Here is a 25,773-nt window from a genome sequence, read left to right on the forward strand (position 1 = left end):
AAACACATTAGGCTATTATTTTAGTAAGTTTTCTGGTATATAAAAATAAAAGAGACTGGGGCAGGAAAAAAGTTAAATGTAAAGCCCTTCTACAAACTTATAGGTGGACTGTTTCTTCATACTGCCTATACCAAGGAGCTAGTATAAAGATCAAACAATAAATGTGGAAGTACTTCTGTGAACTGCAGAGCACTGCACACTGAAAGAACAGATAATTTGCTTCCTCTTAAAATGAAGACAGTACAGAAATATTTTGTAGAGGGGTCATGTGCTTTTGACAAAAGCACCTATATCTAGATAAGTTAATTCACCTTATAGCCAAATCTTGAAAAAACCTATCACATTAGTGAAAATTTGACAGTATTACCACAAATAAGAAAATCAGCTTTACCTATACATATATATGAAGATCATGCTTTATGAAAGCATTATTCCAAGTAACATTTCAGTTAGGTTAAAAGAAAACCATAACATTGAGACAAAGCACATAAATTATTCAATTTTACTAACAAAACAAATGACAATACAAATACCCCATTATACTAATTGACCAGAAAGATAAATATTTATAATACTGACAAAGAAATATAAGAATAAAAGTTGATTACATGATCTTTTCTCTAACAGCTCTTGATTTTAATAGTTACTGTTTTTTCAACATGAGTCCATTTAAAAATTCATACCAAAATCCACACACCTATCATCAATTAATCTGCAATAATGGAGGCAATAATATACAAAGGGGAAAAGATAGTCTCTTCAACAAGTGGTGTTGGGAAAGCTGGACAGTTACATGTAATCAATGAAATATGAACACTTCCTCACACTATATACCAAAAAATATATATATATACTTAAGTATAAAGACATGATAGCATAAAACTCCTAGAAAAGAATAGGGAAAACATTCTCAGATATAACCCAAGCAATATTTTTTTAGATCAGTCTCCCAATGGCAAAAGAAACGAGAGCAAAAATGAACAAATGGGACCTAATCAAAGTCAAAAGCTTTTGCACAACAAAGGAAACCATAAACAAAATGAAAAGACAACTGACTGAACGGGAAAAAATACTTTCAAATGATGTGACTTTCAAGGAATGTTAATATCCAATACATACAAACAGCTCATACAACTCAAAAAGAAAATGAACAACCCAATCAAAAAGTGGGCAGAAGACCTAAATAGACAATTCTCTAAGGAAGAAATACAAATGGCCAATGGGCACGTGAAAAGATGCTCAATATCGCTAATTATTAGAGATATACAAATCAAAACTACATTGAGGTATATTCTCATACCAGTTAGAATGGCCATCATTAAAAAGTCTATAAATAATAAATCTGGAGAGGGTATAGAGAAAAGGGAATTTTCCTACACTGTTAGTGGGAATGCAAATTGATGCAGCTGCTATGAAAAAATGGTGCGGAGGTTCCTTAAAAAACTAGAGACACCATATGATCTAGCAATGCCATTCCCAGGCATATATCCCAAAATGATGAAAACTAATTCAAATGGATACATGCACCCTAGCACTATTTATAGTAGCCAAGACAACCAAGTAACCCAAGTGCCCATAAACAGATGACTGTCTTAGAAAGATGTGGTGTACACACACACAAATTTATAAAGTGGAATATTACTCAGCCATAAAAAAGAATGAAATAATGCCATCTGCAGCAACATGGATGGATCTAGAGAATATTGTACTATGTGAGGTAAGTCAAAGATAAATTATCATATGATATCACTTATATGTGGAATCTAAAAAATAATAAAAATGAATCTATACAAAAATGCCCAAAAAACTTACTTATAAAATAGAATCAGATTCACAGGCATAGAAAACAAACTTATGGTTACCAAAGGGGAAAGGGTGGGGGGGGGTGGGCAGGGATAAATTATGAGTGTGAGATTAACAGATACAAACAACTATACATAAAACAGATAAGCAACAAGGATTTACTGTAGAGCCCAGGGAACTATATTTGACATCTTGTAATAGATTATGATGGAAAATAATCTGAATATATATAACTGAATCTTTTTGACGTACACCTAAAACTAACACAATATTATAAAATCAACTAAATTCAATATAAAAATTTTTTTTTTTAATAAACAATGCTATGATGTACCATGGGGGCTTCCCTGGTGGCTCAGGCAGTAAAGAATCTGCCTGCAATGTGAGTTCCACCTCTGGGTCGGGAAGATCCCCTGGAGAAGGGAATGGCCACCCCACGCCAGTATTCTTGCCTAGAGAATTTCATGGACAGAGGAGCCTGGCAGGCTACAGTCCATAGTGTCACAAGGAGTCGGACACGACTGAGTGACTAACACATACACACGCTGTCAGGAAGCATTTAACAGGAGGCTTCCTGTGTGCTGTTTTGGATCTGTCATGAATCCTCTGTCCCTTAGTAATTCCTGAATATTCAGGAATTAAGAGGAGTTGGCAAACAACTCCCCGGCACGCATTTCCTTCATTAGTTTTTCCATACACTGATAAGTAACTATTTACGACCGTCTTCCTTTTCAAGAACCACATGGTAAAAGTGATTATTTACAACCCTCTCTCTTTGATATGGATTGCCGTATGATAATTTGTAAGTCTGGACTTTTTATTTTTATCTTTGCTGAAAATGGCTACCTCTTAAGACAGTATATTTACCCACACTATGTTGAATAAAACACCTTTGCTCCATCAGAGCTTGGGTCCCTGTTTCTTTCTTTCTCTCTCTTTCTCTCAGGCTAATTCTTTGGCACGCAGAAGCCCGCTGAGCTCACTTTCTTGCCTGGGCTTCTAAGACCCTCTCGACAAGGCGCACTGTGCTTTCATCCCCTCGAGAGGGCGTCTGGTGCCTATGTGAAGCAGTGCAAGCCCGTGTCAAGGGCTTTATCGGTTTTCTGTGTGAACAAGGAATATCAGCCTCTTTCTCTTTTTTTCTTTCTTATTGTCGACCCCGGACCACCAGGTTCCAGTCCATTAAAGGACCCCAACAACAAACGATACACTATACTTACCCCACCTCACTGTCTTGTTCTGCTCGGAGCATAGCCAGCCACTGCTGTTTATACACAGTAGACAGCCATTCTAAAATGTAAAATCAAATATAATAATAATAAGAAATATGGAAAAACAAAGGATTTAAAAATTTAAGACACTGACAAAATTTTTATCATCTTAAAATTCAAATTTAAAATGGCAATCAGTAAAGCTGGTAATTTATATTTTACAAATATGCAACAACAAATTGCACTAATCCCACACGCTAGTAAACTAATGCTCAAAATTCTCCAAGCCAGGCTTCAGCAATACATGAACCATGAACTTCCAGATGTTCAAGCTGGTTTTAGAAAAGGTAGAGGAACCAGAGATCAAATTGCCAACATCCGCTGGATCATGGAAAAAGCAAGAGAGTTCCAGAAAAACATCTATTTCTGCTTTATTGACTATGCCAAAGCCTTTGACTGTGTGGATCACAATAAACTGTGGAAAATTCTGAGAGAGATGGGAATACCAGACCACCTGACCTGCCTCTTGAGAAACCTGTATGCAAGTCAGGAAGCAACAGTTAGAACTGGACATGGAACAACAGACTGGTTCCAAATAGGAAAAGGAGTACGTCAAGGCTGTATGTGGTCACCCTGCTTATTTAACTTCTATGCAGAGTACATCATGAGAAACGCTGGGCTGGAAGAAGCACAAGCTGGAATCAAGATTGCTGGGAGAAATATCAATAACCTCAGATATGCAGATGACACCACCCTTATAGCAGAAAGTGAAGAGGAACTAAAAAGCCTCTTGATGAAAGTGAAAGAGGAGAGTGAAAAAGTTGGCTTAAAGCTCAACATTCAGAAAAGTAAGATCATGGCATCTGGTCCCATCAGTTCAGTTCAGTTCAGTCGCTCAGTCGTGTCCAACTCTTTGCAACCACATGAATCGCAGCACAACAGGCCTCCCTGTCTATCACCATCTCCCGGAGATCACTCAGACTCACGTCCATCGAGTCCGTGATGCCATCTAGCCATCTCATCCTGGGTCGTCCTCTTCTACTCCTGCCCCCAATCTCTCCCAGCATCAGAGTTTTTTCCAATGAGTCAACTCTTTGCATGAGGTAGCCAAAGTACTGGAGCTTCAGCTTTAGCATCATTCCTTCCAAAGAAATCCCAGGGCTGATCTCCTTCAGAATGGACTGGTTGGATCTCCTTGCAGTCCAAGGGACCCTCAAGAGTCTTCTCCAACACCACACTTCAAAAGCATCAATTCTTCGGCGCTCTGCCTTCTTCACAGACCAAATCTCACATCCATACATGACCACAGGAAAAACCATAGCCTTGACTAGACGGACCTTAGTCGGCAAAGTAATGTCTCTGCTTTTGAACATACTATCTAGGTTGGTCATAACTTTTCTTCCAAGGAGTAAGCGTCTTTTAATTTCATGGCTGCAGTCACCATCTGCAGTGATTTTGGAGGCCCCAAAAATAAAGTCTGACACTGTTTCTACTGTTTCCCCATCTATTTCCCATGAAGTGACAGGACCAGATGCCATGATCTTCGTTTTCTGAATGTTGAGCTTTAAGCCAACTTTTTCACTCTCCTCTTTCACTTTCATCAAGAGGCTTTTTAGTTCCTCTTCACTTTGTGCCATAAGGGTGGTGTCATCTGCATATCTGAGGTTATTGATATTTCTCCCAGCAATCTTGATTCCAGCTTGTGCCTCTTCCAGCCCAGTGTTTCTCATGATGTACTCTGCATAGAAGTTAAATAAGCAGGGTGACCATATACAGCCTTGACGTACTCCTTTTCCTATTTGGAACCAGTCTGTTGTTCCATGTCCAGTTCTAACTGTTGCTTCCTGACTTGCATACAGGTTTCTCAAGAGGCAGGTCAGGTGGTCTGGTATTCCCATCTCTCTCAGAATTTTCCACAGTTTATTGTGATCCACACAGTCAAAGGCTTTGGCATAGTCAATAAAGCAGAAATAGATGTTTTTCTGGAACTCTCTTGCTTTTTCCATGATCCAGCGGATGTTGGCAATTTGATCTCTGGTTCCTCTGCCTTTTCTAAAACCAGCTTGAACATCAGGGAGTTCATGGTTCACTTTTTGCTGAAGCCTGGCTTGGAGAATTTTGAGCATTACTTTACTAGCATGTGAGATGAGTACAAGTGTGCGGTAGTTTGAGCATTCTTTGGCATTGCCTTTCTTTGGAATTGAAATGAAAACTGACCTTTTCCAGTCCTGTGGCCACTGCTGAGTTTTCCAAACTTGCTGGCATATTGAGTGCAACACTTTCACAGCATCATCTTTCAGGATTTGAAACAGCTCAACTGGAATTCCATCACCTCCACTAGCTTTGTTTGTAGTGATGCTTTCTAAGGCCCACTTGACTTCACATTCCAAGATGTCTGGCTCTAGATTAGTGATTACATCATCATGATTATCTGGGTTGTGAAGATCTTGTTTGTACAGTTCTTCTGTGTATTCTTGCCACCTCTTCTTAATATCTTCTGCTTCTGTTAGGTCCCTACCATTTCTGTCCTTTATCGAGCCCATCTTTGCATGAAATGTTCCCTTGGTATCTCTAATTTTCTTGAAGAGATCTCTAGTCTTTCCCATTCTGTTGTTTTCCTCTATTTCTTTGTATTGATCACTGAAGAAGGCTTTCTTATCTCTTCTTGCTATTCTTTGGAACTCTGCATTCAGATGATTATATCTTTCCTTTTCTCCTTTGCTTTTTGCTTCTCTTCTTTTCACAGCTATTTGTAAGGCCTCCCCAGACAGTCATTTTGCTTTTTTGCATTTCTTTTCCATGGGGACAGTCTCGATCCCTGTCTCCTGTACAATGTCACGAACCTCAGTCCATAATTCATCAGGCACTCTATCTATCAGATCTAGACCCTTAAATCTATTTCTCACTTCCACTGTATAATCATAAGGGATTTGATTTAGGTCATACCTGAATGGTCTAGCGGTTTTCCCTACTTTCTTCAATTTAAGTCTGAATTTGGTAATAAGGAGTTCATGATCTGAGCCACAGTCAGCTCCTGGTCTTGTTTTTGTTGACTGTACAGAGCTTCTCCATCTTTGGCTGCAAAGAATATAATCAATCTAATTTCGGTGTTGACCATCTGGTGATGTCCATGTGTAGAGTCTTCTCTTGTGTTGTTGGAAGAGGGTGTTTGCTATGACCAGTGCATTTTCTTGGCAAAACTCTATTAGTCTTTGCCCTGCTCCATTCTGCATTCCAAGGCCAAATTTGCCTGTTACTCCAGGTGTTTCTTGACTTCCTACTTTTGCATTCCAGTCCCCTATAATGAAAAGGACATCTTTTTTGGGTGTTAGTTCTAAAAGATCTTGTAGGTCTTCATAAAACCGTTCAACTTCAGTTTCTTCAGCATACTGGTTGGGGCATAGTCTTGGATAACTGTGATATTGAATGGTTTGCCTTGGAGACAAACAGAGATCATTCTGTCATTTTTGAGACTGCATCCAAGTACTGCATTTCGGACTCTTTTGTTGACCATGATGGCTACTCCATTTCCTCTGAGGGATTCCTGCCCACAGTAGTAGATGTAATCGTCACCTGAGTTAAATTCACCCATTCCAGTCCATTTTAGTTCGCTGATTCCTAGAATGTCGACGTTCACTCATGATATCTCGTTTGACCACTTCCAATTTGCCTTGATTCATGGACCTGACATTCCAGGTTCCTATGCAACATTGTTCTTTACAGCATCGGATCTTGCTTCTATCACCAGTCACATCCACAACTGGGTATTGTTTTTGCTTTGGCTCCATCCCTTCATTCTTTCTGGAGTTATTTCTCCACTGATCTCCGGTAGCATATTGGGCACCTAATGACCTGGGGAGTTCCTCACTTCATGGGAAATAGATGGGGGAAACAGTGGAAACAGCGTCAGACTTTATTTTTTGGGGCTCAAAAATCATTGCATATGGTGACTGCAGCCATAAAATTAAAAGACGTTTACTCCTTGGAAGGAAAGTTAAGAGTCTCAAGACTCTTGAGAATCCCTTGGACTGCAAGGAGATGCTGGGAGGGATAGGGGGCAGGAGGAGAAGGGGACAACAGAGGATGAGATGGCTGGATGGCATCACCAACTCGATGGAGATGAGTTTGAATGAACTCCGGGAGTTGGTGATGGAGAGGGAGGCCTGGCATGCTGTGATTCATGGCATTGCAAAGAGTCGGACACAACTGAGCGACTGAACTGAACTGAACTGAACTGATGGCCTCATCATGGTAAATGTTATCTTCCTTTGCCTTAGGACAGACTCTACTTTAATCACACATATTTAAATCTTTAGTTAAAAGTATATTCTTACATTTAATAGTTTTCATAACTCATACTAATTTTCATGTGAGAAACATACCAAAAATAGTATTTTCAGTGTTTACAAAAGCTTTAATAGAAAACTGAATAATCGAATGTTCGTGTACTGAGTTATCTAAAAACAACTAAATAATGAGAAGTAAACCATTTCTAAATTATTAGAGGAATCAAGCACACTCAGTAAATAATTGATACCTTAGGTTTAGATAATTATTATAATTAAAATTACTGTAAATGCAATAGATGTTTTCCTTCAGTAATAAGCATATTAATTTTTCTATAAAATGAGACTTTGGAAGCTGAGATTTTAATTATTTTACATAAAAACATGGACTTACTAAAATCCTAAGTAGAACTGGCTTAGCACCATATTTATTTTTTTGTTCTTATTTATTCCCAACTAAAAGGACAGTTTTTCTAATTTTTAAGTTAAGTGATTTGTCTATCTCTACCAAAATGCAGGAGGAAAACCCTAGTGCAATTAAAATATGGATTTTCACTTCATAATTCTCTACTTAATAAAGGTATCCAAATGATTTGCACTGATTAGTGTCCTTTCTTAAAATCCTCCATAAATATACTTTTGAGTGTTTCCTCAAAATAATATTGTTGCTATTATAAAGAATAACTGCTAAATATCTAGGTGACAAACAATTCATCTTTAGTAGGTAAAGACTAACAAACAGCAAAGCTTATGTGACTCAGTATATCTGCAAACATATTCAATCTTACTTGCAATGTATTTGGATTTTTAAGTTTTATTGTATTTTATTTTTTTTAAAAAACAGCTCATCCCTTCCCATTAAAATGATTTCTCAACTCACTACTGCTACTGCTAAGTCACTTCAGTCATGTCTGACTTTGTGCGACCCCATAGATGTCAGCCCACCAGGCTCCCACGCCCCTGGGATTCTCCAGGCAAGAACAATGGAGTGCGTTGCCATTTCCTTCTCCAATGCATGAAAGTGAAAAGTGAAAGAGAAATCCCTCAGTCGTGTCCGACTCTTTGCGACCCCATGGATCGCAGCCCGCCAGGCTCCTCCATCCATGCAATTTCCCAGGCAAGAGTACTGGAGTGGGGTGCCACTGCCTTCAGGTTGTGGCTATAGTTAGAAATTCACTGATCTAGAGATAGAATATGGCTTTTCATGATTCACTTATAAAAATGGAATGAAAATGTTATACATTCACATTCACAAATATCATATAAGCTATATCCCATGAAAATAATTTAAAACTCAGTTTCAACAACTTTGAATAATCTCCTTTAAAACTAAAAAACCTTTTTTTTGGTTGTGCCATGGAATTTCCCGAAAGCACTTTTAACAAGTTAAAAAATGTGTGTACGTATTTTTGTCCCTCCTTTCTTGCCTTAATCTAAAAGTAAAAAGTCAAATTAGAAATCTTTTCAGTCACTGGTAGTTCATCCAATAGCATCAGCCTCAAATAAATCAACAGAACCACTCGTTCGAATGCAGTGCTAGACAATAGATACATACTGAGAAATCCCTAAAATAAACAAGACTGAAAAACATAGGATGAAAAGTGAAACAATTTCCTTTATGTAGAGCTTTTAATATGATTATATGCAGACATATCTCCAAAAGGCAGAGTTTGCCAGAATCCTTTTTGGCAGTTAGCGTTCAGTGGAAAGATTCTGAAAAAGTGCCTTCAAGAAACTTCCACTTAGTGAAAACGAGTTCAACCATGTATTTTAAACTTTATTGGACCAAAATCCAAAACAAACTCAAAATGGGCACATCAAGGTGGCACTGGATAGCACTATAAATCAGCAGTTGCAGATGTAATTGATAACAGTTTTAAATGTAAACACAGTACTTTTCTAATAGAAAATGTAAGTCAGAATGAATTTATTTAGATAATTTCTCTTGTTTTATACAAAGGATATGGGGAAGGAGGTCTCCAAAAGCAAACTATTTGAAAATCTAAACGTCTTAGATTTACAAAACTTTAAAAAACAAACAGAAAGATAAGATACACTCCTAGCTTGCCTAGTATTTTATTGTTTAAATGAAGACGTGTATATTCAGGTATTTCCTGAGAAATCTGTATGCAGGTCAAGAAGCAACAGTTAGCACTGGACAGGGAACAACAGATTGGTTCCAAATAGGAAAAGGAGTACGTCAAGGCTGTATATTGTCACCCTGCTTATTTAACTTATATGCAGAATACATCACGAGAAATGCCGGGCTGGATGAAGCACAAGCTGGAATCAAGATTGACGGGAGAAATATCAGTCACCTCAGATATGCAGATGACACCACCCTTATGGCAGAAATTGAAGAACTAAAGAGCCTCTTGATGAAAGTGAAAGAGGAGAGTGAAAAAGATGGCTTAAAGCTCAATATTCAGAAAACTAAGATCATGGCTTCCGGTCCCACCACTTCATGGCAAATAGATGGGGAAACAATGGAAACAGTGACAGACTTTATTTTGGGGGGCTCCAAAATCACTGTAGATGGTGACTGCCGCCATGAAATTAAAAGATGCTTGGTCCTTAGAAGAAAAGCTATGACCAACTTAGCATATTCAAAAGCAGAGACATTATTTTGCCAACAAAGGTCCGTCTAGTCAAAAGCTATAGTTTTTCAAGTAGTCATGTATAGGTGTGAGAGTTGGACTATAAAAGAAAGCTGAGCACAGAAGAATTGATGCTTTTGAACTGTGGTGTTGGAGAAAAGAGTCTTGAGACTCTTGAGAGTCCCGTGGACAGCAAGGAGATCCAACTAGTCCATCCTAAAGGAAATCAGTCCTGAATGAATATTCAATCAGTCCTGAATGAATATGGAAGGACTGATGCTGAAGCTGAAACTCTAATACTTTGGCCACCTGATGTGAAGAACTGACTCAATTGAAAAGACCTTGATGCTGGGAAAGATTCAAGGTGGGAGGAGAAGGGGACAACAGAGGATGAGATAGTTGGATGGTATCACTGATGTGATGGACATGAATTTGAGTAGGCTCTGGGAGTTGGTGATGGACAAGGAAGCCTGGCGTGCTACAGTCCACGGGGATGCAAAGAGTCAAACACACTGAGCGACTGAACTGAACTGATATTCAGGTAAACACAACATACAAAAATCTACTCACAACCAATAAAGCTTATAGCAAAAAACAGCCAATAGGTTGAACTGTTATATGAAGCACATTGCCGGAATTAGATCATGAAGGTGAAGGAAAAAGTCTACATAACAAAAATTCCTATCTGGATAAGTAAGAATATCTTATACAGACCATTTAGGTATATTAGTATAAAAATGGAGTAGTTCAGCTCAAAGATCTTCTTGTATAATAATCTAAAAATCTAGTTCCAAAAGATGACAATTTAACTTACTGAGTACAGTATTTTTCAATAAAACTAATTATATGAATTTCTGTATTATATCTTTCCATTTTGAGCAACTTATTTTCATAAAATTCATACTTTAACATTATCATCTCTACCTTACAAAAATATTAAAAGTTTCCCCATTATACTCTCAACAGTAATTCTTGACATTAAAAAAGTTACAAGGATACCCGTAAGGGAATAAATCTATTTCACTACTTTGTTATCAAGAGCCAAATTAAACATACTTGAAAGAAGGGTGATTCAAAATTACTGCTTAAGTTTATATCATTGGATATGCAATTTTAAAGAGATTAAACATAGCAGAATTCTTTTGAGTAACCACTAAGTTGCAGTTGGGGACTTCACTATAGCTCAGATGGTAAAGAATGTGCCTGTAATGCAGGAGACCTGCGTTCGACCCCTGGGTCAGGAAGATCTCCTGTAGAAGGAAAGGCAACCCACTCCAGTATTCTTGCCTGCAGAATTCCATGGACAGAAGAGCCTGACAGGTCACAAAGAGTCCACAAGGTCACAAAGAGTCCAGCACATGCTTACTTAGGCTAAGCGATTAACACACACACAAGATGCAGTTAAGAAAAAAAAACGGAGGTGGCGGGGGGAGGGGGGAGACTTTAGAACAGGAAAGGCTTGGGGTGGCATTTGAGCTCTGCTTCTAACTAGCTGTGTGACAGGACAGTAATACTTCATGTATAAAATGGGAACAATTACCTTGATAATTTTAAAGAGTATGTTACATAATAGACATTAAATGCATAATCTGGCATATTACTGGGACACTAAAGAATTTACACATTTACTTTTTCTTCTCCCCTTTATAGTTCTTAGGTTAGGAATTAGAATCTAAACTTATTTGATAGAGTAAATGCAGTATTAGGCCATATGGAAGTTAGTATGTTTTAGGACACAATTTTAGTTCACACAAACTGAGTGCCTACTACCTATCAAGTACCTAAGAGAAAAAGATGAAAAACATATGGCCCAAGAGGGCCACAGATATATTCTGTACTAGAGTAACCCAGCAAGAGATAATGATGCCTTAACAAGGAAGTGGTAGCAGGTAAAAAAAAAAAAGGTTTGAGAATTATCTAAGGAAAAAATACACAGGACATGGTGAATGGATGTGGAAGAAAAGAGTTTGAGGAGGAATAGGATGACTTCCAGGATTCTGCCATTTTTGTGAGGTTGGGCAAGTTATTAATGTTGATGACTGATAAGCAAATATAGGAAGAAAAAAAAATGCAGGGACTAGGACTGGAGGGGAAAGATTAAGTATTCTTTTGAATAGATGAACTGAAGCAATTTATACATGGCAAGCTATCAGCTGGATATCTAAGTATGAAACTCAGGGAAGAGGTCAGAACTGTATTCTTTCGATAAATCATAGGAATGAAGGAAATCATTCAGGGACACTATGTAGAATGAAAAGATCAATGAGCCAATGGCACCCTTAGGAGGTTAAGAGGTGGGCAGAGTAAGAGAAGCTTACAAAAGAAAATGAATGGTCAGAGAGACAGGGAAAGAATCAGAAGAGTATATATAGTATTTCTAAACTAAGTTAGTACTGTACAGAATTGAAAGAAAAAACTAACAAACCATGATATAAAATGGTAGGGAAGTTAAAATAGGACTAACATAAGATCACTAGATTTTAAAAACAGGATAAACCTAACTTTTGCTAGAAAGTTTCAGTAAAATAATAGGGGCAAAAGACAGATTGTAGTGGGTTGAGAAAAGTCTGAAAGGTAAGAAGATAGAGACAGCAACTATAGACTACTCTGAAGAAGGTGATTTTAAGGCAGAGGAATAGTTACCATGAAGGGTACTCAGGGTCCAGATGGTAGTGGGGGGATTTGTTTTGTTTTGTTAATAAGAGGTTTGACCATATTTATAAGCTGAGGAAGAACAGGAGGGGCTGAAGATACAGATTATTAAATGATAGCATAAAATTATAGGATTATGAACACAGTAGGAAACTGGCCTGAATAGAAAGAGAGCACCTCAACCTCTGGGACAGGACAGGAAGGAGAGGTGAGTAAACTAGAAATCTGAATAAATCTTTGCCTGATTACCTTGAATTTATATAAAAAACAACAGAGTTCCCATGGGCTTCTCCTCGTAACTCAGTTGGTAAAGAATCTGCCTGCAATGCAGGAGACACAGGCTCGATTCCTGGGTAGGCAAGATCCCCTGGAGAAGGAAATGGCAACCCACTCCAGTATTCTCACCTGGAGAATCCCATGGACAGAGGAGCCTGGCAGGCTACAGTCCACAGGATTGCAAGAGTCAGACACAACTTAGCGACTAAACCACCACTACCCACTGATAGTGAGGTGACTGGAGAGGAAGCTTGAACAAAGGGGCAGAGGTTTGATAAACAATTGCTGAAGCAAATTAAAAACAGCGACCAAGTAAAAGTGATATAAGGAGTCGCAAGGTACAAGCTTAGCAATGAAATTTGACTTTGTAGTGGCACCAATACAAAAGTTACAGAATGTTCTGGAGCAGTACTCAGCACAAAGTACAGGGTATTAGAACAAAGAAGGTTTAGTTTAGTTTTAGGATTTTGTAAAGTAGGACAGAAAGTTGAAGGCAACCGTGAGAGAGAGCGGTTCAGATGATCTAACATGAAATCAGGTCTGAAAGAAGAAAAAAGGAGACCTGAAAGACTGGCAGAAAATGGAGTTTAAAATGGACTGGAAATCAAATAACAGTGTAAGAGGAATGAGACTATGAACCATCTAGAAAGTTATTTATAGCCTGCAAACTACTGGATTTCTGATGCTGAGAAATTCTGGGTTACAGAAAGACTGAAATGTAGCAAGTGCTTAATGATCAGCAGATAACTGTTACAGAAGTTAAGGTAAAATTACTCTGAGTCTAGTGAACAGTAATGATAACATGGACACATTACATTACTGAAGAAGGGTGGAGAAGCAGAGAGAAATCAAGTGTCCAGGTATCAAATGAATGTGAAAGAAAAGACTGGGGGTCAGAAGAGAGAGAAGAGAGTATGAGCTGGATCACATGCAACAAGGATTTAGAAAGGGCACTGAGGTGGCTGGGCCAATGACTATCTGGCCTCCTAACCCTTTATTAGCAGGATGTGTTAAGAGAAAGTCCTCCACAGAGGGAAAATACTCTCTCCTGAGAGACCTAAATAAAATGGAGGGAATATAGGCGAAGACATAAAGAGAAAGGTCTGGGAGAGATGGTAACAAGATAGGTCAGAGGTTATCAATGGGGAGGGAAGCATGACAATGAGAGCACAGAACAAAACAAACTTAATGACCTCACCTAAGGTGGCTTCCCTGGTGGCTCAGAGAGTAAAGCGTCTGCCTGCAGTGCGGGAGACCCGGGTTCAATCCCTGCATCGGGAAGATCCCCTGGAGAAGGAAATGGCAACCCACTCCAGTGCCTGAAAAATTCCATGGACAGAGGAGCCTGGTAGGACATAGTCCATGGGGTCTTTAAGAGTCGGACATGACTGAGCAGCTTCACTTTCACAAGGTAAATCTAATTAATGAGAGCTGGGCTACAAAAAAGGCTGAGCACCAAAGAACTGATGCTTTCGAATTGCGGTACTGGAAAAGACTCCTGAGGGCCCCTTGGACTGCAAGGAGATCAAACCAGTCAGTCCTATAGGAAATCAACCCTGAATACTCATTAGAAGGACTGATGAAGCTGAAGCTGCAATACTTTGGCAACCTGACGCAAGGAGTCTATTCACTGGAAGATCCTGATGCTGGTAAAGACTGAAGACAAAAGGAGAAGGGGGTGGCAGAGGATGAGATGGTTAGATAGCATCACCAACTCAATGGACATGAATTTGAATAAACTCCAGGAGATGGTGAAGGACAGGGAATTCTGGTGTGCTGCAGTCCATGTTGTCACAGAGTCAGACACAACTGAACGACTGAACACAAGAAATCTAATTCTATGAAATAATAGAATTCAACTGCGCTCAACACAGTTAAATCCTAAAATACTACAATGTTTCTACACAAAGTCTGGATTTAATTTGGAATTAACAGGTGGTTCAGATGGTAAAGCGTCGGCCTACAATGCGGGAGACCCGGATTCAATCCCTGGGTTGGGAAGATCTCCTGGAGAAGGAAATAGCAATCCACTCCAGTATTCTTGCCTGGAAAATCCCATGGATGGAGGAGCCTGGTAGTTTACAGTCAGTCCGTGGGGTTGCAAAGAGTTGGACACGACTGAGCAACTTTACTTTCTATTAAAATTTTAATTTTTTTCTCATTTAATCTCCATTTGAATTTAATTCTGACCTAAAGATAATAAAAAATGTATATATTAAAATTTCCCAGATTACTGAACATATAACTGAATAATGTTAACACATTTGGCACTATTTCTGAAAAATGATCAGTGAATTTTAGCTAAATAATTGAAACTATTTTCACTTATTTCAAATCTAGGATACATTCCTATTGAGAGCATATACCAAGGTATCTTGAAGATGTGAGCTATGTGGCCACTTTTTGCCCTCTCACAAACAGCATGGAATTTAATTTTATTTATACCCTGCTTTTGAAATGATAATTTATTCAGATATACAGGAAAAACTATCTGTCCATTTATATTTTAAAATGAAAAAAAGTGCCCTCTATTGTAATTTTAAGTCAGAAAAAATCATGGATGAAATCTGGTCAGAAATTTGGGATCTAAATTCTTTTCAATTTTATATTAAAGCAAAATATTTCAGACTAGAAATATGCCCATCTTACATTCCAAAAATATAAAGCTTATCCCCTTGCATCACAGACACACCTAAATTAAACTACTTTAAAATGGAATTTGTTTTTTAAACTCTTTAAAAATTCATTAGAGAAAGCCTTAAAAGAAGTATGATTAGAGTGAGAGTATGTAATAAGCCCTGACATCTAACGTCACACACTGCTAGTGTCTGGTGTATAATATACTAAAACTAGTATAAAGCTGCTATACTAAAGGGGAAAATGATCTTCAAATGAAATGGTGACTGAGCAAACAAACAAATCTCAGACCCACAACCCACACAAATATAATACAAATGAATTATAAAAAATTAACAAAAAAGCACTATCTATAAACCTGCCTAGAGTGATTTTATTAAAAAATGCATTACTTTACCAGAAATGTTAACTCTCAGTTTGTTTTCCATTGAATACCTTTATAAATAAATGTACAGATTTCAACAATTTAAATCTATAAACACAATTATGTTAAAAACTAAGGTGTTAAAAAATTATAATTTTCAGATAAATCTATACAAATTTACAAGTAAATCTTCAAATGTTACTTTCTATTTCTTAAATGTGAATATAGTACTAAATTTAATCCTACACAAGCACTAGACACTTAACTTAGAAAATTAAAACAGTAATTGTTTCACAAGTTTTAAGTCATAACTAGCAAACATATTACATCTGCTTCGGCATAAAGTTTAAGACTAGGATACGGAAAAGAAAACACCAAATTTAAGGAGTATTAATAGAAAAAGAAGTTGACCTTTAAATAACACTTCGAAAGTCAAAGTCTGGTCCAAAATAGTGTACTGGTAAAGCAAATTAAAGAACACCCACATTATAGAATACTATACAGCCACTCAAATGTTCTGAAGAGTATTTAAAGATATGGGAAGATACTCATATATATATATATATATAAAAATATGAACACAGAAAATTATCTACATGGTATGATTCTGCTTGGTATAGAAATCCTTACTGGAATTAAGGATAACTTCTATTTTCTTCATTATTATTTATCTATGATATATATATTACTATTACAATCAGAAAGATTTTACTTAAAAATCACAATTTTATCCTGTTCTTACCTGAAGGTACTAGAGAATCCTGTTCAATAATTCTTGCGGAGGCCAAATCACTGATAATATACTGTAACCTTAGATGTCTGAATACTGACACAAATGGTTTTCCTTGCTCAGTTTCAAGGAAGGTCATACCTTCAAAATCTACAAAACAAATAAAACCAAACAAAAAAGCTTAAACTAAATAGCTATTCTTTTAAAAATTTATTAATTTATCTATTCAAACTTGGGGAGATTTAGAAAAAAAAGCCCCAGGAAATTAACTCTGGTCCTAATTAGACCCTTGGGCTGGGAATTCAATTGATGCTTTTCTGAGGACTGGAGCTTACAGCACACAGCCCAGCAAGGTGGGAAAGGAAGGCTTGAGAATGGTGGTTAAGGGTATGATATCTTTCCAGAATCCCTTTTCCCAGGGACTGAACACTTCAGTGGAACTCGAGCCCAAATGCCTCATTCAAGGGTCTTCACAAGACACCGAGGACTCGGAACATTTCTTGGCATCTTTCTAACTTACACTTTAGTTACAAGCGATGAACATTACTTAAAACCTTAATTCTGTACTACAATACAAAATAAGATACAAAGACACTGTAGCTGTGAATCCGCAACACAGGGTAGTATTTATTGTTAAAATAATTCGAAGTTATGGATTTTTTCTTCTAGGGAGAATTTAAGCTTATTCCCAAATATACTCTCAGCTGCATTCCAATATGCTCTCATGAGTGGGAAGGAAAGGTCTGCTGCTATCAAGCATGGACTTGCACATAATCCTCAGCCTGTTTTCTGTTACAAGGTAAACTCACAGCAGTGGACTCAGCCTTGTTGCTATGATAGGGAATTAAAGAAGTAATCCTTAAGTATAACTACGCAGAAAATTTTCTAAATTTCTATTGTTCTCTTGGTCCTGACGTATATCTGAAAAGACAAATAATTAAGATAACCTAAGAGGAATATCAGGCTTCCCCTGGGCTTTCCTGGTGGCTCAGATGATAAAGAATTTGCCTGCAATGAGGGAGACTCGGGCTCAATCCCTGGTCAAGAAGATCCCTGGAGAAGCAAATGGCAACACATTACAGTATTCTTGCCTGGAGAATCCCATGGACAGAAGAGCCTGGTGGGCTACAATACATGGCGTCGCAAAAGAGTCGGACACTACTGAGTGACTTAACGACAACAAAGAGGAATATACTAAAATATAGTGGGTAAGGGGACTACAAGTGATCTTTTTGGTCTTATTTTCTAGGTATCTGTCACTTTCATAATTTAAAAACTGTTTGAAATAAACTTCTGAAGTCCTCTTTGAAAAACAAGGGCATCAGACATACATTCTGCCTTATGCAGTAAATGCTTCCCTGAAAAGTTTTCTTAAACTGTATACTTTTATACTACTGAGGCTGGGACAGAGAGCCTAGAGTGGGAAAACCAGAAGGCAGAGGGGACCACAGTTTTCTATTCTAGTTTCTGCCACTTAGGCTACAAAATAATTTCTCTCTTGATGGACTGTTGCAGTTAATCCAATTGGAGCTCAAGTGAGCATAAATTTATGTCAAAATTTACCTAACATCTACTGTTTCTACTGACCCTCTTTGTCCTTTTAACTTCTCACCTTCTTTATCTTTTCCAGCTTTTACTTTTGTGTTTTAACTTAAATTTTCTCCTCTACTTTTTTCCTTTACAATTTCTTAAATCCCTCTTTAACTTCCATAAAGTACAACTTAAGATAGGAATTTAGTGTTTTATTCTTGAAGCAAATAAAGTTAGATTTTATTGCTATGGTCATTTATACATTTTTGGTTCATGAGCTTCAAGGAAAGACAATTAGCTAGTAAATCTTACTACATAATTCTAGAAAATTTATTTAAATAAGACTAAAAGAACATGCTGAATTTTAATATAAGAGCCTCTATTCATCAATACACTTTAAAAAAAAAACAATCTAAACTGAAATATAAATGCAACACATATTTGTGACAAAGAATTGGTTATCAAGAATATAAAAAGAATGCCCATAAAGCAGTAAGAAAAGACAATTAAAATACTAAAATAGGAAAAAGACCCAAGCAGACATTTCACAGAAGAAGAAACATATGCTGATAAACACACAAAGAGCTGTTCAATCTCCTTAGTTTTCAAGGAAATGAAAATCAATACCACATGAAATAGTATGAAATAGTTCAATAACAACAAAAAACAGGATGATATGTTGTCCAGGAGTAAGTTGAATCTGGCTTGTACTGGCTCACAGGAGCTGATGGCATGCATTTCTTTCCAACTCCACATTCAGTAGTATCATGTTAGCCTGAAATTAATCATGCTAAGAAAATTTGTTATCATTAAAATTTTTTTAAAATGCTATAAGTTTTTTTTTTTTTCAGAAAGCCAGCTTACCAGCACATCACTATGTTATGCATTCATGTTAAGACATGTGTAGAATGTCATAACATTATTTTTTAAAAGCAAGGGAAAAACAAACACAAAACTAAAGACAGTGGTTGGCAAAAGCTGAAGTGACACAACAGGAAAGAAGCTCATGAATAGACTGAATTATTAATGTTCTAGTACTTGATTAGTTCACTGAGGTTCAATACACTATTTTTTTTTTAAAGAAAAAGGTAATTATGCATAGGTAAAAAATGATAGTGAACTAAGAAAATCATGAACTAAGAAGACTGTAATTTTTATCCACTTTTTTGCTCCTGATGGCCATTAAAATTTTTTTTCTATAATCTCCTTTATCCAACCTAAATTTTTTCAGTATAAATAAGGGATTGAGTTAGATCATTCCCAACATCCTCTCCAGCTCTAAAATTCTCTATCCATAAATCAGGGTTCAATTTTAATTAAATTTCAATTAACAAAAATGTTCAGAATAAGAATTTTAATCACACCTTTTTTCCTCTTAGAAAACCAGACATCTGTTTCAGTCAAAAGCTGTTTTAAAGATCCATTCCAAGAAGGCACAAGTTGAAGGAACATCCACTAGATAAAAAAAATAGGTAAGAAAAAACCCTATAAAACTTCATCACTTTGAGTTCACATTTTCAAACTGCTTTCTTAAAACATAGTATCTAAAAACTTAATTTCCATTTTATAACCAACTGAAAGAAGTACAACTATTACATGATATGCTCATAAGCCTTAAATTCATCATGGCATTAATCGTGGTCCAAAGATAAAAACTAGAGGAGCATAGGAGGAATAAGCTAACACCTGAAAAATACTTATGGTTTCAAATGCACTATTGTTTTAGTATTAAAAAGGTAAATGTTCTACATGTGTGTATACACAGATACATATAAAATATTCTATATTATAGAGTGTAGATACAATACATATATACAATATATAAAATATACTAATTTACTCAATTAAGTTTCACTACATACTATGTGAGATTATAAAAGAAATTAAATATGGGAAAACGGAGTTTCTCATTGTCTAACTGCTGTTGAGACAGTATGCAGAGTAATGAAGAACATGAATTTTTAAATCCTGGCCCTGTCAATTAATAGAGAGGGAAATTACCTGATTTCTCTGGGCTTTAATTTCTTCATTTGCAAGATGAGCATGATAATATGTCAACCTCACAGGACATTAGAATTAATATGGGTAAGATACTCAGAGCAGTGCCTACCTAGCACATAGTGAACACTCAATACTTATGAGAAAGAATGAATGCTACCAGTGGCTCAGAGAGAGACATGGGCTGTCTACTTTCCTTTAATGACAGGTTACCACATTTACTAAACTTCCTTGAGGAAAAACAGTAATAGGATCTCGCCCAGAAGGTGACTCATTCCCAGGCTTCATGACCATGTCAATATAAACTTGGTGCTAAGGACAGAAGCCTAACAGCAAAATCACGCAGTGGGGAAAGCAATAGACTGGAACTCACAGACCTGGGTTCTGCCTCATGTCTGCCATGTAGTAATCGTAAGAATTCTAAGTGTTACCATCTACAGAACAAAAGCAACAGCCCATTTGTCTCTTCAGAGTTGTGAAAACAAAATTATACTAAAAATGTTGAAACCTTACAAAAGGATGAAGTGAGACATATGTCTGAAGTACAAAAGACCTTTAAAAGAATCTCAACATTCTCTAGAAAAATTTGTGAAAAACTCATCATGAAGTTATTAATTCAACTGAAGCTCAATTCTGAAAACATTCCTGAAAACCACATAAAATAGTTAACATTTCTGATCATGTAAATAACATGTTAATTATTGGGAAAAAAAAAACCTTGGAAAAAACAGAAATGTATTCCTAGAAGAGAAAAGTATACAGAATACAAATAAAATTACGCATGATACCAATTCCCTAAGCCTAAAGACTTAGCATTCTGGCATATGTCCTTTACCTTTTCTTGCATGTATAATCACTCTCTCGCCACTGGACACTAGCTGTTTTCAGTTTTTCACTACTATAAGCAATGCTGAGTGGCTATCTTTACACATATCATATTATGGAAATACCTTTTTAAGGGCTGTGTATACATCCATCTCCACTTGCATCACAAACAAGTTAGATGAACCAATGAGTTGTTTCATGACATTTATACTAGAAAAGATAAAATAGAAGTAGTGAGCCTCTCTTTATACAAAAGTTAAAGACCCTGGTGGAACTGAAATCGTTTTTAAAAGTCTTTTTTTATCAAAAGAAAACACGGAATTAAAAAACTACATCAGTCTTTTTGCCCAAGACAAAGAATCTTAGACAAAAACAATCTATTTGAATGTAAGGATACTTATAATTCAGACTGTATGCTGCAAATGGTTTTTTCTTGCACTGCTGGGGAAACAAAGAGCTTGCTCCGCTGATTAATCAAGGTAAAGCAAAGTCCTAATAAGTTTTAGCATGCTCTCATAAAGCAGCAGCCTTCCCTTTCTTTTGCCTTTCCCTTTCATTCAATTAAAAAAAATTCTGTCAAAATTCACTGAAGAAGATGTATCTTCAAAGTAACCTTTTACCTCTAGGCTTAAGAGAATTGCTTAGTCATAAAACAAGTTTTTATTTTATTAAGGGAGTAATATCAAGAAGTAAGTGTTAGTGTAAATTTAGAATGGAAATGATATTACTAGCTCTTTTCTTTTTTCCCTTCCCCCCCCACTACCCTCAACAAGCCAGAAGAGCATATGAATTTTTAGGATGACCACTGTGATTTATTTTCCTTTTGAAAAAAGCTCAATGAGAATTATAGAAGAGAAAAAGTGTTGCTATGCCTTGACATCATTAGGTGATGATTTTCTGGTAGAATACAATACTTCTCAAATCTTTCTATCAAAGTACCTCTTAAGGGCAGATGAAAGGAAAGGACCCAGGAATCTAGGAGAAGGCTAGCCATAAAAATAACATTTCTATTAATTTTGTATTTATAAGCCCAAAGAAACTTGAATTCTCTCTTTTCCACGATGTATTTAAACATAAAAATGTTTACTTCTCTCTAACTCCTCCCTACCCTTCGCCCCTCAAAAAGTCAGCAAAATTTAAAAACCAGTAAGCCACTGTTAAGCCTTTGGTTTTGTACATTTCCATCAGAATGCTATACACTCCCAGGGACATTTGTATCCCTGTTTCAGAAGCACCATTGTCAAGGTACTGCAATCCTGAAAGTGATTATAGAGTTTCTGGCCTTTACAAGTTCATTCCCACTCTGAATTTCTCAGACCCATAGCAAATATGTTAGCTCCATTATTACAAGTAAGTTCAGAGAGGAGAGACCATGATATAATCACCTCTACCTCCTTCAAAGCCCTCAACAGAGTAACTTTACACATAGCAGTCATTCAGAAATTACTTGAAGGGAGGAAGGAAGAACAAGCAAACTAAATAAAAGACCACTTTAATTGTGAATTTAATTTCATCAGTCTTAGTAACAAGTTTAAGACAATTTTCTCAAATGTAATTTCTGGATAATAAGAGATGGTGGTTTTTAAAATAAATCTTTAGATTCTTTAAGAGTCCAGCAAAAGTGAGGTAACCCTAGAGACTTTCTGTAGTTTTATAGCAGCAATGAATTTTTCCATTAAAACTGATTAAAACAGTAGACATAATATGCACTGTATTAAACAAAATGCACTGTATCATTTGCAACAAAGGAAGGAAACTTAGATACATTCCATTAAATTTACTTTTTCATAATTTATTTTTGTTTTATACAAAAATGTCTTGCATACTTTTAACAAATGAAGAACAGTCTTTTGGATAATTATGAAGCTATTTAAAATTCAAATACCTGAGTTCTTTAAAAAGTTCAACATTCTGGTGAGTCATCAAATTGTTTAGAAGCCATTCAAGGCACCTGAAATTAAAACATGGAATTATTTCATTATACATTATATATTTATGATTTATTAAGTAGGACATACAGTTAAAGTAAAAACAGAATATTAATCTTGCTAGGACATGCTCAAATATTTTAATTTAACAACTGGAAATTTAGTACTGTTTTTGTCAGCAGTTAGTATGGGAATATTCCCTTAATATTAATAAGAGCCTTTCTAATTGAGAAAACTTCATTTTCAAGTTCGTGTTAAATGGTTTATGAAGGGCCTTACATACTTCTGTTACCTTCTTTATAATTTGAAAATGGGTACTGCAATTCTCAAGACTTAAAAACACTGCCAGTAGTTGCACTGATATACAGTCAGCCCTCGGTATCCGCAGGTTCTGTATCCGTGGATTCAACCAACCGAGAATTGAAAATATTGGAGAAAAAAATAATAACTTCAGAATGTTCCAGAAAGCAAAACTTAAATTTGTCGCAAGACAGCAACTATTTACATAGCATTTACAGTGGATTTATAACTATTTACATAGCCTTTACACTGGTATAATAATAATCCAGAGATGATTCACAGTATACAGAAGGATGGTTATTTGAAAATACTACACCATTAAATAAGGGAGGTGAGCAACCGCAGATTCTGGTATCCACCCAGGTCCTAAAGCTAATCCCCTGCGGATAGTGAGGGACGACTGTAGTGGCTATTATGCCTACTGCTTTAAAACATTTGATAGAAATGTACTGTAAAGAGGGACCATAGTTTTTATAAGCATGTATAACCCACCCACAGTCACAGAGACCACACTTTTGAAGAATTTACTAATTAGTCCAAATATAGAAAGGAACTTTTTATAGCAAATTCTATTCTTTTTTTTCCTCTTTTTTTAAAATAGCTATACATTCTCTTAACAAACCAAAGCAGTCAAATTCCCGAAAGTGGAATGAGGGGGAACACAAGCAAGGCAACTCACTTCCTCTTTACAGTATCTAGTCCATAGGTCCCTGCGGATGTGTAATAGCCACACACAGTTTTCACATTGATTGTCTCCTTCATCGTCTCACCACACTGCTGTATTAAACCATCCTGCAAATATAAATAAGCGCTGGAAAGGCCCATTTCATACGTGAAAAATTAGTTCTGAGTATGTGCTTTCACATATTAAAAAGGAGAAAAAAAAAAAGGAAGGAAGAAAGAAAACCATTAAGTGTAGCAAGCCTAAATCTTTTTTGAAAGTCCAGTAAAAATTCCTAAAAAAAAAAAAAAAAAAAAATCCAGGAAGTATTCAACTAAATACTTGAACTGAAAAATGGAAGGGAGAGGGTAAAAGCAGTAAGACAGAGATAAAAATTGCTAACTCTTTTCTGTTCTCCTCTCTGGGACCTTTGCAAACTTAAGCAGCATTCTGTTTCACCTGTTCTTTCAAAACTAAGACCTTTTTACATAGTCAGACGACTATGTGATGGGCTAGGCAAGTACACAGTATGAATCAAGAGCAAGTTTTTATTAAAGTTTAAAACACCTATCAATATCTAAGAAATATACCTAAGACAAATATAGTATTGTTTTAAACTTACATTGAAATTTTAATCTAAAATGTCTATATAGAAGATTTCAAATAGCTAATTTTATTTATTATAGGCAAAGAATTCTGTCATTTTTTTTTGAATTCTGTTATTTTTCACTCCAATTTCTGAGCTATATTCACCATGCAAAAGTATTACTGTTAAATAGCTAAGTCATAAGGATAATGCAGAAAGTGAATTTACTCAAATTTCTGAACTACATCCAACATGCAAGAGTATTATTGTTAAAGAGCCAAGTCACACAGATAATGCAGAAAGTGAATTTAGAATAAAACTGAAAAAGGATTAAAAGTTAAATAAGTATAATTATTGAAAATAAGTATCAAAAGGATTAAAACATTAAAAAGTCAAAGAACCTCAGCCAAGGATATTTAACAAGCTATTAACTATTATTTCAAATAAACCAGTATAAAAATGCCACATGAAAAGAAACTTAACTTTTTTAAATGATCAAAATAAAATGCTGACTCAAACTGGGATTTTAAACCTTCTAGACTCTGCCCCTTTCCTTTTAAAACCCATCTGTGCCATCAGGTCTAGTGGATAATCCCTGCTTAACCTCGCCAGTATCCAGTCTTCCTCTCCATGCTTTTAACCTCATCTAGACCCTCCCATGGATTACTGCAATAGGATTTATAATCAACTTTCCTTTCAGCTCATTCTTCACATTGATCCCAAGCACTCTTTCTAAAATACAACTTTTATCTTTCCTCGGATTAGAACTTTCCAAAAGCACTTATGCAAAGTGTTAACTTTTTAAAAGGTACTGAGGGACTTTCGTGATCTGGCCTCTGCCTCTTTTCCTCCAACCCTTCTTCTATTCTATGCTAGATCTGTGTTCCACTCAGATTCTCTAATGCTCCATTATTTTCTCATTTCTATGTCTTAGTTTTCTGCATGAAATGCTCTAAGCTCTTCCTCTCTCTTCTTACTTCACAAGATAAACACATTTTTAGTTTTTAAGACTCAACCTCAAACACAACTTCCTTCTTTGACACTACCAGGTTAAACTGACCACTTTGCGCATCCACTAAATGCTACAGAAAGTTTATCATCATATCTATAATATTGGACAGCTCTTACTTTACTTTTTGGGCCTGTATATCAACTCTTCCTCCTTGACTCTATACACATTATATTGTGAGCTTCTTGAAGGCAAGCTACTGCTGCTAAGTCGCTTCAGTTGTGTCCGACTCTGTGCAACCCCATAGACGGCACTCCACCAGGCTCCCTCGTTCCTGGGATTCTCCAGGCAAGAACACTGGAGTGGGTTGCCATTTCCTTCTCCAATGCAGGAAAGTGAAAAGTCAAAGTGAAGTCGCTCAGTCGTGTCCGACTCTTAGC

General features: G+C 36.4%; 1 protein-coding gene across 1 annotated transcript in view; it reads right to left on the bottom strand.

Moving 5' to 3' along the window:
• Window positions 1–25,773, bottom strand: part of GMCL1 (germ cell-less 1, spermatogenesis associated) — a 54,880-nt gene that overhangs the window by 16,526 nt on the left and 12,581 nt on the right. The window contains exons 5-10 of the mRNA XM_068974977.1: window positions 23,817–23,929; window positions 22,795–22,860; window positions 21,035–21,119; window positions 19,451–19,541; window positions 16,569–16,706; window positions 3,024–3,093 (exon numbers count right to left, since the gene is read on the bottom strand). Of these exons, the coding sequence (XP_068831078.1) occupies window positions 3,024–3,093; window positions 16,569–16,706; window positions 19,451–19,541; window positions 21,035–21,119; window positions 22,795–22,860; window positions 23,817–23,929 (563 nt within the window). The remainder of the gene's footprint in view (window positions 1–3,023; window positions 3,094–16,568; window positions 16,707–19,450; window positions 19,542–21,034; window positions 21,120–22,794; window positions 22,861–23,816; window positions 23,930–25,773) is intronic.

This window comes from Capricornis sumatraensis, chromosome 1, assembly GCF_032405125.1.
Source record: "Capricornis sumatraensis isolate serow.1 chromosome 1, serow.2, whole genome shotgun sequence".
Classification (NCBI taxonomy): Eukaryota; Metazoa; Chordata; class Mammalia; order Artiodactyla; family Bovidae; genus Capricornis; species Capricornis sumatraensis.